At 43.8% G+C, this 18,034-nt stretch overlaps 1 protein-coding gene across 2 annotated transcripts in view; it reads left to right on the top strand.

Moving 5' to 3' along the window:
• TM7SF3 (transmembrane 7 superfamily member 3) overlaps positions 1-18,034 on the top strand; it is a 358,501-nt gene that overhangs the window by 83,928 nt on the left and 256,539 nt on the right. For both annotated transcript variants that reach the window (XM_069628089.1, XM_069628090.1), the window contains exon 2: positions 13,682-13,836. In XM_069628089.1, the coding sequence (XP_069484190.1) occupies positions 13,682-13,836 (155 nt within the window). The remainder of the gene's footprint in view (positions 1-13,681; positions 13,837-18,034) is intronic.

Genomic DNA, 18,034 nt, shown 5'->3' with positions numbered 1-18,034 from the left:
GTGTCGGCGACACAAAGTTCCTAAGGTTTGTGGTGGGACGGACTCCCTACCAGTTCACAGTACTTCCTTTTGGGCTGAAATCCTCTCCCAGAACTTTCACGAAATGTTTGGCCCCGGTGGCGGCCTGGCTGAGAAGGCAAGGCCATCATGTATACCCGTATCTCGACGACTGGTTGGTGAGGGCGTCCTCCCCTATGTTGACTCACACAAGTTTGCAGGCCACCATGCACCTCTTACAACGGCTGGGGTTTGCGGTAAACTTCGAGAAATCCTTGTTAACGCCGTTGAGAAGCTTGGTGTTCCTGGCCGCACAATTCAAGACCCAGTCAGGGTTAGTGAAGCCATCCCTCGACAGAATCACCAAACTCAATCGATTGGCAGGTCAGCTGAAAATCAAAACCAGACTATCAGTGAGAAAATGTGTCAATTTTGGGCGCTATGGCGTCCCGCATTCCTCTGGTGGGCAACTGCCGCCTGTTCATGAAGCCGGTTCAAGAGTTTCTGGCAGACCGGTGGACGCAGGCCCAAGGTCTCTGGTCGGACAAACTGACCGTCGATGACGAGCTCCTGCTAGCTCTTCAGTGGTGGCAGAGCTTTCAGAATCTATCAAGAGGGGTACCCCTACAGGAGCTGGAGTTTCGTCTAACCATAGTGACGGACGCGTCCCCGACAGGCTGGGGAGCACACATGGGCACTTTACAAACGCAAGGTCCTTGGTCTCGGAGGGAATCTCTCCTGCACATCAACGTTCTGGAACTGAGCAGTGCGCTGGGCCCTGAAGTCTTTCCTGCTGCGCATCAGAGGGTCTATAGTGAGAATATTGACAGACAACACGACGGCGATGTTTTACTTGAGGAAGCAAGGGGGCACGCGATCCAGAACCCTTTCCACCGAGGCTCAGAAGGTGTGGCATTGGGCTCTGAAACACGATGTATCCATCGTAGCTCATCATCTTCCGGGAGTAAGGAACGAGCAAGCGGACTCACTCAGCAGAAAAATGGACCAAATTCACAAATGGGAGATAGACAGCGTTCAGTTGTCGAAGGTCTTTGAGAAATGGGGACGGCCTCCGCTGGATCTCTTTGCTACGAAGAGGAACAAGAAGTGCGAAATGTATGCCAGCAGGTGGCCAAAGGAAGGTTCTCTGGGGGAAGCATTCTCCTTCCCGTGGACGGATAAGTTCCTCTACGCCTTCCCTCCGTTCCCTCTTATATGGAGAACTCTGCAGTGGATACGCAGGTACAGGTGCCGGGCCATCCTAGTGGCACTGTGTTGGCCGTGGCAGCCGTGGTTTACCGACCTGCTTCACCTGTCAGTGGATCAACCAATAACGTTCCCGAAGGTTCCCAATCTCCTGTCGCGGGACGAAGGAACAGTGTGGCATCACAATCCAGACAGTCTCAATCTCAGCTTGGCTCCTGACTTTTCGGAATTTGGTGCCTTGAGCATTTCGTCAGACTGTCGGAGAATCCTGCAAGCAGCGCGGGCCCCTTCCACCAACAAGTCGTACGATGTAATTGGAGAAGGTTCTGTACGTGGTGTCAAGGAGAGCCGGGAGTGCAACCTCTAAGGGTAACTCCGGAACAGCTTCTGCCGTATCTGCTACACCTGGCGAAGAGCGGATTATCTTTTTCATCAATAAAGGTAGACCTGGCGGCCATCTCTAGGTTCACGAGGAGGAGGCAGTCGTCGCCCTTATTTAGTGACACGTTGGTGAAACACTTCATGAGGTGTTTGTTCCGGACGTTCCCTCCGGTTAAACGTTTTCCACCAACGTGGAGCCTTAATGTGGTGCTAGCAGGGTTAATGAAACCACCCTTTGAACCAATGGCCATATCCTCGATTAAGTTCTTGTCATGGAAAGTGTTTTTTCTAATAGCTATAACATCAGCTATCAGACGGATCTCGGAGTTGCAAGCTTTGGTCGTAGACCCGCCGTACCTAAGGTTTTTTTTAAGGACAAAGTGGTTCTGTCAACTAATCCTCATTTCATTCCAAAAGTTCCTACGGCTTATCATAAACACTCATCCATTGTCCTGCCCACCTTTTTCGCGACCCCCCTCATCGGCTGCGGAAAAAGTCCTACATACCATGGACGTAAATAGAGCTCTAAAATGTTACCTTCATCGGACTCAGCAACTTAGATCTACGCAACAACTCTTCGTTGCATATGGTCCTTTGGCGAAAGGAAAAGCAATTTCAAAGCGGGGCCTGGCCCGAGGGGTCTCGTGACGATTGCCTTCTGTCATTCCAAAGCAGGAAAACCGCTACAAGGGCAACTTCGTCATCGATGGCGTTGTGGGCAGGAATTCCGCTGACAGACATTTGCCAGGCGGCAACATGGTCAGTGCCTCACACAATTACCCGCCATTACTGCCTCGAACGGCAGCATGCGGACGAGATACAAATGGGAAGAGCAGTCTTACGCCATCTGTTTCAATAAGGTAAGCCCTTTTCAAGAAGGGTCTGTACTTATTTTGATATGTGTATGTGTATATATATTTACATTTGATATGTGCATGTGCTGTTGCGTATTTTTAAATTGGCATCTTACGTAAGCGTGGTTCGCTATACATATGCTTAGGAGGGTGCCGGATTGCATTCACACCTCCGCTTTTTCAGGATCACTGCTGTGCATTCTATTCTAAGCATGTGAATCCATGAAAGATCCAATGCTGGAGAAGGGAATAGTTTCTTACCTGTAACTCCATTTCTCCAGCATTGGTATCTTTCATGGATTCACATGCGCCCGCCAGCCTCCCCGGAATGCAATCGTCTTGTATAACTAGGTTTCACCCCATTCTGCTTTGGAGGGGTCGAAATCTGAAGGGAGCTGCGGGGGCTTGGCATTTATACCGCTACGTCCTAGTGGGGCATGCGTGGGCGGCCCCAAAACGACGTAGATGGGACACAATATGGGAAACGTACCAAGGGTTCCCAGTCTGTCGACGGGGAATATTCTAAGCATGTGAATCCATGAAAGATACCAATGCTGGAGAAATGGAGTTACAGGTAAACTATTCCCTTACTGCTTTCTTATTGCTTTTATATGTAATCGATGTATATTTGTAAAATAATGATGCAGTTCTGTATAAACATTGTATTAAATGTAAAGCTGAATTGGTGCTTGCCAGATTTCATAATTGCATAAATGACAAATTAAGTGAGGATTCATGAACTTTTTTTTAACAACTTTAACTTACACATTGCCACTACAGAATGCTAAAGTCAATGTTCCAAGCAACCTACAGTCATATAATATGATGCACCCGCAATTACCTGGCCGCAGGTGGCCTTTATACAGTTGTTTGCCCCTGGCCTTGCCCCTAGGTGCTCAGTCAGCCAAAACAGTTATCAAGCCACGCCGCTGGCTGAATCCGCCAGATATTAATTTTGCCGTTTCGCCATATATTTCTTGGACGTTTAGGCCCAGGGATAGGTGTAGTCCCTCTGCTGTGTTGCCCACGGCACATCATGGACCCAATCCGACCACGCAGGGGGGGGTCGGGGGGGGGGGGAGAGTTCCTCAATGTCCAACATTTCAGGATAGATCTCTATGCCAGTACTAAACCTAAGTTTAGCAGCTTACGATTGGTTACATGCATCTTCTCTTTGTAGCCCAGAATGCATTGTACATTTGAGGTGCAGTGGACGCCCCAGTATCGCGTCCAATGTCTCCTTGAACCCCCCCACCCCAGACAGCTAGCTCAGGGCAATCCCAGATCATATGTTATAGGTTGGCATCTGCACTTTTACATCGCGGACATTCCCCAGTGCCTAGGGGGCTAAACTTGGCAACTCGCGCAGGGGTGTAGTACAATCTATTGACCATCTTGAAGTGCACAAGAGGATGTCTCGTGTTCATAGACACTTCCTTTATCAATTGGCAATTACGTTCCCATTGTTCTTATCTCTACCCCCAAATCCGTTTCCCATTGTGCACGAACATCTGGACCCCTACTAGGTGACATTGACTGTGCCAGCCTACACAAGGCCGAGATAGTCGAAGCGAGTCAGTATGTCTAGTAAGAGTTGGTGTTTGTTAACTTGCATGTTCTCCTTAAGGCAAAGTTATTCTGTCAGAGCAGTGAATACATTGGGAAGTTGTGCTTTGTATCAGTTTAGGGGAGGACACTGCATCACAAGATTGCCTATAGCTTCACTGAGGCATGACCTATAGCTTCACTGAGGCATGAACTATCTACAAAATAAATATTATCTGGGTTTTGTATAGTTGGTCTGTTTCTGGCCTGTTTGAGATTCCAGGTAACAAATAGTCATGCGGTTCGCTGCTGCTGGACTTCACAAGGATTGAGAACGGGACAGCTACTCTGGGTGATGTGCACATTTACAGAATCCGTTCATACGTTGTAAGTTGGGATAGTGGATTGGTGCTGTTTTCGTGCATCCGTGAGGGAATCCCAAAACCAAGCCTTCATAGTAACACCGAGGCAGCAGCTGCTGAAGACAGTAGCAATGGGGTCTGGCGCAGTGCTCTATGCTAAGATGCGAGCTTATTGCTGTTTGTTAATGCAGCTTAAACCTATCCTTTTCATGAGGAGATGTGAATGATTTCTTTAATTGGGCAGACTCAACTAATTTAAAGTGGCCTTATGATGAGAAACATAATAGTTTGCAAGTGCAAATAAAAGCGATTTTATCAATTTCCCTGGCCTGTTCTGCTAGTTGTGAAGCATGCTGGCTATGCTCATTTTATTAAGACTGTTTAGACAAGCTCCATGGCCATAAGCAAATTAAGTGCAATCATTGGGTACAAAAAAGTAATTTTGAGATTTCCTGGGCTAGCTGACACTTGATGTGCCAGTTTTATATTTGCCCGATTCCAGCGGCATTGCTGTTCTACTTGTTGCATGAAGCAGTGCAGCTACTTTCTAAGGGGCTAAACGCAGTGTGAGTCCCAACTGATAAATTGGAGGTGTCCCTATTAACACTGCTCTGTGCCTATCCATGCACACTGTAAATGATTGTTATTGTAGTAGTGCTTGGTCATATGTCCACACCATGACCAAATTTAAAATTTTGAATTCAAATCTAAATGGCTATTTTGTTGTGGTTCAAAGTAAATTACCCATCATTCAGTGCCAGATTTGGCAACACAGCAATAATTCTGGGGTTCTATGCATGGTGATGTCAGTAATGGGTTATTACAGTGGTTGGATGTTCTGGTCTCAAACCTTCCACCTGGGTATTGGTACATTCCGCTTGTTTGGTACTATGTAGTTTGTGGTCTGTTTTATGACTCTATGGAGTGTCTGAAACATTCACCGTCTTTTTGATAAAGGATTGCAATTAAATAATTTCAATTAAATAATTCAAGCTTATGTGGTGTGCTCAGAATTTTTTTTTATTTTTTTTATTTACAAATATATACAGAAATATAACACTAACAGGTTGAACCTACAGAAGAAAATGTATATAAAAAACAAAGAAATCATTAAACACATTCCAGATCTTCTGATATGAAGATAACTTACATTTCATTTTGTGTATCAATTTTTCAGTCCTAGACAGACCATGCATTTCCTGGACCCATTCCTCAAAAGGAGGGATCCGATCCTTCCATCCTCGAAGAATTGGTCGCTTGGCTACAATAAAAGCTCTAAAAATCCATTTTTTAAGGGCAGAACTGACATCAGCCAACCCTAAGTCATCACCAAGAATCACCGTCCTAAAATCCGGGACAGACCCTCCACCCAAAATCCTGTCACACACATCACATACTCTATTCCAAAAATCTCTGACCCGCACACAATCCCATAGCATGTGTTCCAAAGACCCAACTTCCTGGATGCAACCCCAACAATCATCACTGTCAGTCATACCTCTTTTATGAAGTGTCTCAGGACACCAATACACGCAATTCAGAATCTTAATTTGCCGAGACCTTTCACTCTGATTCAGTGAACACAAGGAGACATTACCACACATATTCTGCCAGGCATCAACATCAATCTCGGACCCAATTCGCTCACTCCAAACTCTCCGCAAATTGTCATTACTCCGATAATGTGAAACTATAAGCCTACTGGCCAGACCTCCTTCCTTCCCATCAGAATCAGCCAGAAAAACATTCACATCGAAAGAGTCGGACCCGTCCCCCGTACCCACAGACCTCTTCAGGCGTCTATAAGCAGAATCCGATAAACCTTCAAAATTCCATCTCTCTCTCAGCTCACCAGCCGTCAACCACCTAACATCATTTCCCAAATCAGAGACCTGTTTAATACCCATCAAGAACCATCAGGCCAAAAAACTGTCCTGGAATCATCCCTAATCCTAGGATTCAGCCAGATAGAGGCACTCCTGCATTTAAAGGCATCATGACCTAGCAATGACAAGATTTCAATCCATGAGGTGCGTAAAAATGACGTAGTCAACTACCCCTGGAAAGTTTAGTATTAGTGGTCATCAAGGCACCAGGGTCCAATGGCTCATAGGCAGTCGACTCCGCTACCGCCCAGCTGTCCAATCCATCATTCAAAAACAGAACAAAAGAATGAGCAGAAAAGGCCAAATGGGAAGCCTTAAAATTCGGTACTCCTAAACCACCTAAATGGACTGGAAGCTGTAACTTCCAAAGACTAAGTCTCGGTGGTTTTCGGTCTCATAAAAATTCCTGAATAAGACGATCTAGATCTCTCCAGTAACGACTCTTAATTTGCAATGGAATCATGCTAGAAACAAAGTTAATCCTGGGTTTCAAATTAATTTTCAGGGCATTGACTTTACCCCACAAGGAAAGTTTAAGCAGCGATCATCTTTCCAAATCCATTTTACAATCCCGAATAACTACTCATGTTTTCATCAACCATAAGGGAGACAGGATATGTCAGCCATACTCCCAAATAGTGTAAGCGCACATCACACCATGCAAAACCCATGCCAGTGACCAGAGTCTTATCACATCTGTTCGACAGGGGCAATACTTCTGATTTCAAGCGGTTAATCTTGTAGCCTGAACAAACGTGAAAATCTGACAAAATCCTCATCAGACAGGGCAGGGATTCCTCCAAATTCTGCAGCACCAACAAGAGATCATCCGCATAAAGCCAAGCCTTTTTGCACAACACCCCAACAATTGACACCCTGTAAATCGGGTTCATTTTTGATGCAAACTGCTAAAGGTTCAATCGCTAGAATGAATAACAAAAAAGAGAAAGGACATCCTTGACGCGTGCCCCGTTCCAAACAAAAAGATTCTGAAACCACCCCATTAGTCTTAACGTCAGCAGTAGGATTGGCATATAGAAGAGCAACCCAGGAAACAAAATTCTCACCCATATTCATTCTCCGCAGTACCGATAACAAGTAATCCCAACTAACCCTGTCGAAAGCTTTCTCCGCATCAAGGGAAAGGACGGCGGCATCACAGCACATTCAATCTGCAATTTCCATGGTAATCAACAATCTCCTGATATTACTAGACGTATGCCGATTTTTCATGAATCCAGATTGTTCCTCGTCGATCAATGCAGGCAAAAACCGTACCAGGCGCATAGCAAGAACCTTGGCAAGAATCTTATCTGTATTAATAAGACTGATTGGACGATAACTAGCGGGCTGATTACTGTCCTTTCCTTTTTTCAAAAAGACTGAAATTGAGGCATGCCTAGTACTCTTGGGTAACGTCCCGTCCAACCTGCTAGAAACAAACATATCTCTCAAGAGCTCCAAGGCCGAGTTCGGGAGGATCCTATAGAACTCACAAGGGAGGCCATCGGGTCCCAGGGATCTACCCACATTCAGCCCTGAAATCGCACTTTTGATCTCATCAACCGTTATCACAGCACCAAGAAGCTCACGATCAGCTTCCCGAATCCTAGGCAAATTCAAATCTCCAAAATAATCCTCCCCCCTACCAGTTATACCAGCCTCATTACTATACAGATTGTCGTAGAAGTCACGAAAAACTGAGGTAATTTTGATTGGATCAAACGTAATTCTACCTTCCTGGTCAACCATACAAGCAATAGCAGTCTCCAACATATTTTTCCTCAACCGGTACGCCAGCCATCTGTCACAACGTTCACCTCTTTCGAAAGAAGTACACTTTGAATAGAACAAACTATGCTCCGCCCTCAGCGACAAAGTCTTCCATTTCTTTTTTTAATTTATTCAAAGTTGCCAATTTCACTGAGTCGGTAGGATCAAGCATCAGATCTCGAGAGTTCTCACCAAACCGTAGATCAATCACGCCTCTTACTCTCCTCCTTCCGTTTACCACTAGACGGCTCTAAACAAACACCACACATACAGCATTTGAATGCTTCCCACGTGGTCGCCACACTGATCTCCTCTGAGCGATTCTCCAAAACAAAATAGTTAGCTTCCGAAACAATCTGCTCCAAAATGTCATCATCCAATGAGATAGAGGTATTCAGCTTCCATGAGAAACTTCTTTTACATTGAAATTCAAGTCTCAAATGCATTTCAACAGGGGCATGATCACTCAATAAAATATTACCAATACCACTAGAGAATACTGTCCGATACATTCCCAGCAGTAAAAATCATGTATAGTCTAGAAAACACACCATGCGCACTAGAAAAGAAACTGTATTGACGTTTGTCCAGATTCTCCAGACGCCACGCATCTTTCAAATTGTGTTCCTCCAAGAGCGATCTGAGGGCTTGACGATGGTGCTCACAACGCAGCGCATGCCTGACCTGACTCCTATCCAACAAAGGATCAACTACAGTATTAAAGTCCCCACCAAGTAAAATATTAGAAGTATTCAAATCCAAAAGGGTCTGTGCCACCATTCTAAAAAAGGAGCCATCGTCTGTCGGAGCATATACATTGCAAAGCGTCAACAATTCCCCCTGAATCTCAACCAACAAGGCAATCATTCTACCATTCTTATCTGCACACTCTTAAAATTTTAATAGGCAGTTTCTTACAACAAAAAAATGGCCACGCCCCTTGACCTTGATGAAAAGGAAGATCCATAAGCAGAACCAACCCACTCCTTTTCCAACCTAGAAAGTTCATCCACCAAAATGAGTCTCCTGCAAAAAACAGATGTCAGCATGCATGCCCTGTAACATGTGAAACACTTTCTTTTTCTTTAGCAAATTGACCCCATTCACATTCCAAGAGACAACACACAGGTCACTGACTGTCCCACCTGTGCAAGGAGTCGTCATTATAACATGAAGGTCTGGAACATCAAAAGCAAAAAATAAAATAAAAAGAACTAGAAAAATGACATACACATGAATATGAACAAAAAACAAAAAGTAAAAAACTGAAAGAACAGATGAGACCAGAAAGTCTATTTAGCCCAAAAAACAATTGAAACAACATCCAGAACCATTCCCAGGACCTCTCCCAAGATGCAATCAAAACATACATCAATGCATCAAAATATATCCATTCCAAGGAAAAAACAAGAAAAGCGTATAAGTAAAACCCAAATACCAATAAGGTCAACCCCAAAAGCCCCGAAAGCCTCCATCCCCCAATAAAAACATAACATAAATGTTAAATAGGCAACAATCTAAAACAAGCTGTGGTATGGCACAACTAAACAGCAATACAAACATCACAGCATCAAATACCCAATTAAAGAACAAGGTGAGCCCCGTCCCACAACCAAAATTGAGCCGCCTCCCAAGGCAGAGTCGAAAACCTGTAAAATAAACCAGATTAAATCAATGACACTGCGATCCAGAGGGACCAATGAGCTTGCATGAATTCCCGGCACCATCCAGCCAGCATGGGAGAAATCCAACATTCTCCATTTGCAGTAACCAGCCATTAACATCCTGACAAGAATGAACTCAACTCTGAATAACCAATATTAGATGTTCTCCATTCCATTGCAAGCGCAATAAGTCCTCCATTTTTGCAGCGGCCTTAAGTTCCCTCCAGGAGTTTTGAGGGCTTTGATTCTCACTCGGTCCCTGCCACTCTCCGGCACATATTGCCATGCTAGACAACAAGGGGATTTGTGCCTCCTGTTCAGTCACAATTAGGAATGGCTTCTGCTGTATTATGTGGCATTCAGACAAGGCACAAAGCGGATAAGTACAGAAATTGCACTAAATGGCAGAAAAATCCACAGGGTAACTCGGGCTAATCCTACCTATAGAACCCATACCAAGTCATCCCCACCCTGCAGGACAAAAAACACAGAGGCTTTCTCTGAAAGTACCAACTGCCATCCCATTAGGTTAACCAGCGGCTTATGAAGCAAAACAGTCGAGCTCCCCTGCGGTGAATAGTACTTTCGGGCTCACACTGGGCAAAGGCTTATTCTACAGTTGCACGCGTTGTTATACAGCGATTCGTAATGGCCGCACAAGCTGAGATCAATCGGCACCCGCATTATCCATGCTGCCAGTTGAAACCCCCAGACAGCTCCGTGCACTCCCTCAACAGCCGTTGAACATACCTCACGGTGCCGGTGCCCGCGGACCTCCATGAACAGAGCATGATCCGCCAGCTACCATCACAACCCCATATCTGACGAGCACACAAAAAGGTGCGACCGGCTCCAGAAACGAAGCCATCTGTAAGGTCAGCTGACGGCGACGTTGCGTGTGCTTGCGGCAGACGTCACAGTAGCAAGATTCTTTTCTTGAATCAAGTCCGAGTCGACACAGAGCACGGACCAAGGCCGTGACGAAGAATCCCTCGTAAATCGGGCGACACAGCAATGCGAATTCCAAAGCATTTTTCGAATATTTGGCAACGTTAACTGTCCTCTGTAAATGGCACCATTTTAAAATGTACAAATATGCAGCAACATTATAAAAAGATAGTAAAACAAAATCCAAGAGTCATGAAGGAGGATGGGTGGATAGATGAGGGGCCATCAGCAAATCCAAAGTCATTCAGTGGTAGGAGAAAGCACAGAAAGGCCCCTCTTATGTTTCCAACCCAGCGCTTGCACAGAATCAGATGTGCTCTTATCACCATCAGGAAATACAATGGTGAAAACATTATTTCTACTGAGTAAGGCCCTTAGAGTAAGCTGCCTGGCCATTTCTTTAGCACCCTGAAATGATCATCTCAGGTGTAAAATTTCCTTAGGATAGTCAGGGTAAACAAAAACAGCTTTACCTTTTGAAAGAGGCATTCCCAACCAGTCTAGCAGCTTTCATCAGGCGCTCCTTTGACCCGAGATTCAAAAAGGAAACCAAGATATGCCTTGCTTTGTCACCCAGATGTTTACCAATCCTAAAGATGTTATCAATGTCTTCCAGCTTGATGATAGTGCAATGAAAACTGTCTTTAAAAACTTGATAAACCAAGGAAGGCTAATCTTCATCATCACCAGCAGAGTCCTCCACACCAACCAATCTGATGTTTCTTGCCCTGATCCTTAACTCCAAATCCAAGCACTGTTCTTTTTCTTTCTTCAAGTCAGACCTTAGATTATTGTAAGCCTGGAAGCTGCCTGCAATCTCAGAGCTCATAGTCGGAGAGGACTTTTCCAAATCAGTGACCCTGCCATCCAGCTGTCCAGTTTTCAAATTAAGCTCAGCCATAGTCAGCTTAATATCACTAACATCTTGGGCCACCCGAAGAATAGTCTTGTAGACATCTGAAAGGCTTGAGGTATCCTCCATTTCAGGAACCTGCTTGGATTTCTTTTGAGGCAGGGTTTTCTGCTTCACTATTCTTTTTCTTGGAACTCATTACAATTTCTTTATAAATATCTTCAGGGAGAGGTCCAGAGCAGTTGAGTTAAGCTGCTACTCCGCTGCCAGCCATTCTAGAATCTGTGCTCAGAATTATTTCCTTGCACCCACCCTTTCATCTAGCTACCGCAATGCTTTGTTTTCTGACTTTCCAAGTCTCCTGTTTATTGAGAAGCTGCCTTGTCAAGACTTTGACTAGAGCTGATAGGCTTGTGTATGACGTTTATGGTGTTAAGGAATTTTGGGAGAAGAGATTGGGCAATCGCTCAGGGGAACACTTTGGAGATATTCAGATATGCTGAAGATGGATAGTGTGCTTACATATTTACGTTGCTGAGTGCAGGGGTGATGTCGTCCAGTTACAAGTTTTGCTATACTTGGCTGGGTTCTATGTGATTTCATCAGAGATTTGCTCTAAATTCATCTAACTTTATCTTGAGTCATTTGGCCGCAGATATATGTAGGGGGGATACCCCTCCCAGTCCCACCTTAATTACCCTTACCCAACCGATACATATATTTACGGCCAAATTCAGCTGGAAAAAAAATGTGATGGATTTGGCTTCGACCAAATCTCCTGTGATGAAACCTCCCTATACACTTGGGCTCCATGGGAACAGATGTTTAACATTTGCTATGCTATACAGTGACACCCGTGTAATAGCCTGAACCCCCAAAGAAAATGGTTAATGCAGCAGAGAGTGGACAGTCAGCAGAGTTCCTAAAACTGGACAGTGTACACATGTGCACTTAGGTTTTGTACTGCATGAAATCACCTACTTATTAGTTCCAAAGCGCGTAGGCTTGTCCATGGCGTGGCTTACTGTGTCCCTGAAGTGGGCATCCAGACAATAGTCTACTGAGGAAAGAAAATCCGCAAGGAGACAGATCCTTGTGTAGCAGTTCCCTGAAAGATGGAGGTTGAGTGCACATAGATATTTCAAAGATCAGGATCAATAAAGGATAATGGGGAGAGGTCTGGGTGGATTAGGTGGGGTGGGGAATAGTCTTTTGCAGAAGTTAATGGAAGGGGGGCAACCTGTAGGGGCCCATTGGTTGAAGGCTTGCTTTTTGGTGCAGGTTAGCTTGCAGAGTAGAACGTGTTTTTATTATATTGTCTGTTTTTACTACGTTTATTACTGATAATTGTTCAAATACTTAAACAAGTTTTGTAAAGTAATTATTAGGTATGAGACATATTTACATACTCATGGTGCAATTACAGCGCATTTTGTACCAAAATATTTCCCTCCTATTTATGGTTTTCTAAAATTGAAAAATATTTTGAAGTCTGTACCCTAGTAAAGCCTTCTCTACCACAATAGACCTTTTTATTGTCAACAAATGCTTACATTTTGACACAGCCTAAAAAATGTAGTCTATTTGAAAAATCAACATGTAGGCACAATCTTGAGGCCTGGGCACAGACACTCAAATGTATGCTTTAATTGCATGCTCATATGGGACTCACTAGTTGCAATTAGAAGTCTGTCAAATCATAGCCGGTGAAATTAAATTGGTGAAATTCGCCTTTTAACTTCATTTTATCAGCAGAGCTGATTATTTCCCAATTGGTGGCTTTTTTTTTTTTTTTTTTGATTTTTCGATTATCAAATTTATGTGGTTTTTTGTGAAATTTCATTAATTTGCTCATGAAATTTCCTGTTTTAAAAAGTAATACCGCAGAGAAGGTGTTAGGGGGGAGGGAAGGTGGACAGAATTTCAGACTGGAAAAACACCAAAATGGCCAATTTTGCTCTGTGGGAATAGGCAAAGAAGCTAGTATTGAACCAGAATTTGCTCATTTCTAAGCAGCGCAAGTTGCAGCCCTTTGGCCACCCCTTGTTACAAGTTACTACATTTAAACTTGCCTTCAAAAATATGTCTTAATTTTACTTTTCTTTGGCATCAATCTTTGTAACTTCATATAGTGAACATGCACAGTTTAGATAGAGCCTTAAAAAGTAGTATTTGTTATTTTTTGATGATTGTGATTTTCCTTTCTTCACAGGTCTTCTAGAAGTTTCCGTTGGACAGTTTACAGAAGTGCTCCTGAATAAAACTGTTGCAACAGAAGCAGTATTACGGAACGTGGCCAGGAATGTGTCCTTCATTATTTTTGAACTCCATACGCATTACCTCAATGCCACAGTTTCCCTAAACAAGGTATGTTGCAAGACATGCTTCTTGAAAATTCATATGAAATTGAAAGTTAAGGAGGTAGAATAAAATGCAATTTTGTGAAACTCCTCCCATATCAAACTTGAATACTTATGTGTGAAGTGTTCCGCCACATGCAACCTGGATAGGCAAACTGTTTCCATGTTGTAGGTTATCACAGCAGATAAATAATTGGGATGCATATCTTGGAAAGAGACCCCTGTGGTTATGCTGGTTATTGTTCACCTTGATGTAAGATCTAATCCTTTTTTTGGTGGAAACTTGTCTGCTTGTTTTAACATCAAATTGAAATGTTTATTGACTCATAGAATGAATAGCTTTAGTTTGTCTTTTAGCAGCAAAACTGAATTGTACAGGAGGTTTTCTGTGGTATATTTGCTTTTGTCATTCTTTTCTGTGGCCATGTTTTAATTGCATCAATGTCCAAATGGAAAATACATGTCACTTAGTCAAGAATGTGCTACTGCGCAATGATGGTCACAAAAGTAAATGCTTACCTGCATTTGCCATTTCTGGAAAAGCTACCTTTTGTGCAGGTTGAGATGTAGAGCTAATGTTGACACAAGCATGATCGAAGACACGTTAGTTATTTTGTTGTAAATTAAAATTTGCGGCCTGTGCCATGGATTTCAAAAACGTGCAAGTTTGACTGTTTTTTGTAAAAAATGTCTTGATCTTCCAGTACTTGCGTCTTGGATTAGACTTTCTTTTCAAGAAATGGCTGTTCTTAATGCAGCTTTCTGCCATTTCTTGTCACCCTCATTTTCCTTTGACCAGCTACTTGGATTCTGTACAAAATAGGTCTGTGTAGGGCTTCACTTCTCTGCATCTAAAACAATGTTCTACTTGGGCTTGCTGAAATGTTAGCCCTTTTCTTGTGCACTCCTGACTGATGCTGTTGTCTAAGTCTAGTCAAGATTTTGTTAGTGCACTTTTCAAACTCTAGTGCTTAGCACCATTTGAAAAGTTCTTAAGCACCCCCTTTTTGGCAACTATGGGAACTGATATGAAGAGAAATCAACCTATCAAGATCTTGGGATCAAAACTGACATCTCCTGGATCTAGCCTACAGCTTTTAAGGCCCTCTATTGAGTGGATCTCCAATATAAATGTGATTGCGTTTCTCCAGGTAGCACAACAATCCCTGGCTTGGCTTTTAACCAGTCTAAGAAGCTTGTCAAAGGCCCTCATCTGGCCACTTTGGTCTGTTTATTTTCAAGTTCATGGTCCACTTTATACCTTTACCGCTCATCAAAAAACACCCTTCCCCTATACATTTGCAGTTCCACTTAATCCATGTATTAAAGAAATTACTTTCACTTCACTTTTATTGCTTTATTTCGACAAGTCATAAAAGCAGTTCACAGAAAAGTTAAAACACATTAGTTACATCGTCACAATCGCTTGGCTCATAATCACTTCACTAAAATTGCACAATCAGTGCTTTACCTTAAAACCAAATAAAAACAGATCAACATTATACAAACAATAGCAGCTCATACAGAAAAATGTATTTACCCCATAGCACTGTTCAGCAATTTAGCCTTCCTCATATACATTTTTCTTGCCCAGCTCAGATAACTCTTAGTGGCAAGCATCCAGGAAAATTGCCATAGCACCAGCTAGGGACCTACATCCACGGCTTAAGGACAGAGGCTTCGGGGAGCGCTTCCTCAGAGGCATGGTGGCCGGACAAGTGTAGCAAATGGTGATGTACCGTCTCTTCAGACTCTCCACAAAGGATACATGACGCTGAAACAGCAATATTCCATCTATGCCGAAATACAGCCGTCAGCAAGATTCCAATGTGGAACTTTAAATATAATTCTCTTTCCCACCTGGGCGAGACATAGTTCAGGTATTCTTCACAGCCCGTCCGCGTCTTGAGATATCCGGCAAGCTGCTCAGAAGCACTGGATCTTCCCAGGATGTCCTCCTGCGCCTTTGCCACTGCTGCGCTCTTGATTGCTTCCTTTGCAACCGGTGTGATGATTGAGGGAGTTGACCAGTAATCCTCCAAACCCAGATATCCTTTCACATGGGCAGCCCACTTTAAGGAGCTTCCCCCTTGCTAGGACAAAACATCTGTAACTGCCTCATTGTATTTACGAAGGTGAGGATTAGACCAGAGGCGAGCCCAGTAAAAGACCGGGCATAACTTACAGATCATCTCAAACCCCTCCAATCCAGTTTCCAAAAGCACTGGGATGTTCGGGCCTGAGTCAGCAATCCAAGGATTTCCTTCAGAAATGTTGTCTCAGCCACTGCAAGGGACTTGGTCTCCACATACCCCCAGAGTTCCGCCCCAAACATTGCTGCTTGGTGTGCTTGTGCTCTGTAGGCCTCCAGCGAGACCCGCACTTCCCCATGTTCGTTAGTGTATCTACTGAGGGCCCAGCTATATCTAGCCAAGGTGAGGTTGGCCTTCTTAACCTGCACTTTCCAACTGCACGATGCTGTAACTCCCAGACCTAGATAATCATAGGACTGAACCTGCTCAATTGCACCCCCCTCTACAAAGTGAGATGAGGGCTTGTGCTGCTTCTTGGAATTGGCATTGAAGATCATTGCCTTGGTTTTTGTGATATTCAAGTCAAGCCCATTCTTCTTTGCGAAAAACTCAAAAATCTCCAGTTGTTTGTACACACCAGCCGGCGTGAGAGAGGAGCACAGCATCCTCCGCAAACAACAATGCAGGGAACTTGTCGCCTGCTAGCAAAGGGGCGTCGGTCTGGGCGGCAAAAAACCTTCAAAACTTCATTAACAAAAATGCAGAGCAGCCTCGGCGCCAACACACATCCCTGGCGGACTCCCTTCTGTATAGCAATACTACGGGAAGTGCTTTCCTCTTGGCTCCAGCGGACCACTGCTGAGTTCTCTGTATAAAGACCCTGAATTGCTGAAAGCAGAGCGACAGGGATCCCAAGCTCCTCCAGGACCTTCCACAAATGTGCCTGTGGGACTGTATGAAAAGCTGTGCGGAGGTCCACAAACGCAGCATAGACGCGGACCTTTCTTGGAACAGAATACTTTACACAGATCAAGCGCAGCTGAAGACTTTGGTCTATCGTTCTCAGGCCCTCACAAAATCCTGCCTTGTGATGATCAATTACACTGGAGCTCAATACCCACTCATCCAAGTGGAACAAAAGAGACCTGGCGAATGTCTTCTCCCCCCCCCCCCTCCACACCCCCACACCCCTCAGCATCCAGCAAGGAAATTGGTCTAAAGTTGACATGGTCATTGCACGCACCCTTTTTCTGTATTGGGACTATTTCAGCCCCAGTCCAAGACTACTAAAATCAAACTAATCATTTAATGTGACTTCCAAGTGCTCTGGAAAAATTTAAAATGCATATAGTTATTCCTCAGTTAAGGATGGGAGCATGTTCTCGCATAGCTCTACGCATAATGTGACTGGTAAAGGAAAGGTAACTTAAATAAATAATGATGTAACAAGATGCAATAAAATGGATGTGGCTAATATAGCTAGGAATATCATTGTTGTACACAGACCCAGCAGAGCTAAATCTGATTGTAGTTCATTCATACTTTATTTCGATAGAAATTACCATAAAAGTCAATACAACAATACAAACAGTACAAGCACAGTAATATCAATCCTTGATAGAATTCAGAGCTGAAAAATTGTTAGATGTAATAAAACAAGAGGGAAGTGCAAGACAAGTATGTGTGTGCAATCAATCTCAATGCTCGGTAGACGGCTAGAAGAAAAAAGCTCCATCATGCAGGCAATCTGAATTCATCTACTACTTGGCCCTCTTTGCTACTATGGCTGAAATTATGCCAAGGAATGGACCGCACCAAAAATCAAATGAACAAAAGACAGGCAAGAAGAGCCTCCCTAATTCAGCTGGTAAATGTACCCCTTCTCCAAACCATCAGTAAAAACCAGCCCATGGCTAAAGTTGCGGCAGAGTCCTTGACTGATAAGCATAGGAACAGAGCCTCTGCAACTGCATGTCTTGAGAAATGAGAAGTTTTAAGGACCTCCTCCTTGGGTCACTATATTACGGGCACAGGATTGGAAAATTATATTTTGGTGACTGGTCTATTGCCCATCGAATATAGATGCTCCTTTAAAGGAGCAGGGCTTCCAATCGACCATATTGACCGAAAAAGGAAGTTGCCACTAACCCCAAATGCATTGATAATGGCTTT

The sequence above is a fragment of the Ambystoma mexicanum genome, chromosome 12 (assembly GCF_040938575.1).
Source record: "Ambystoma mexicanum isolate Mex_15411 chromosome 12, UKY_AmexF1_1, whole genome shotgun sequence".
Lineage (NCBI taxonomy): Eukaryota > Metazoa > Chordata > Amphibia > Caudata > Ambystomatidae > Ambystoma > Ambystoma mexicanum.
Note: the sequence above shows the minus strand (reverse complement) of the source record. Positions and strands in the feature narration are given on the sequence as shown.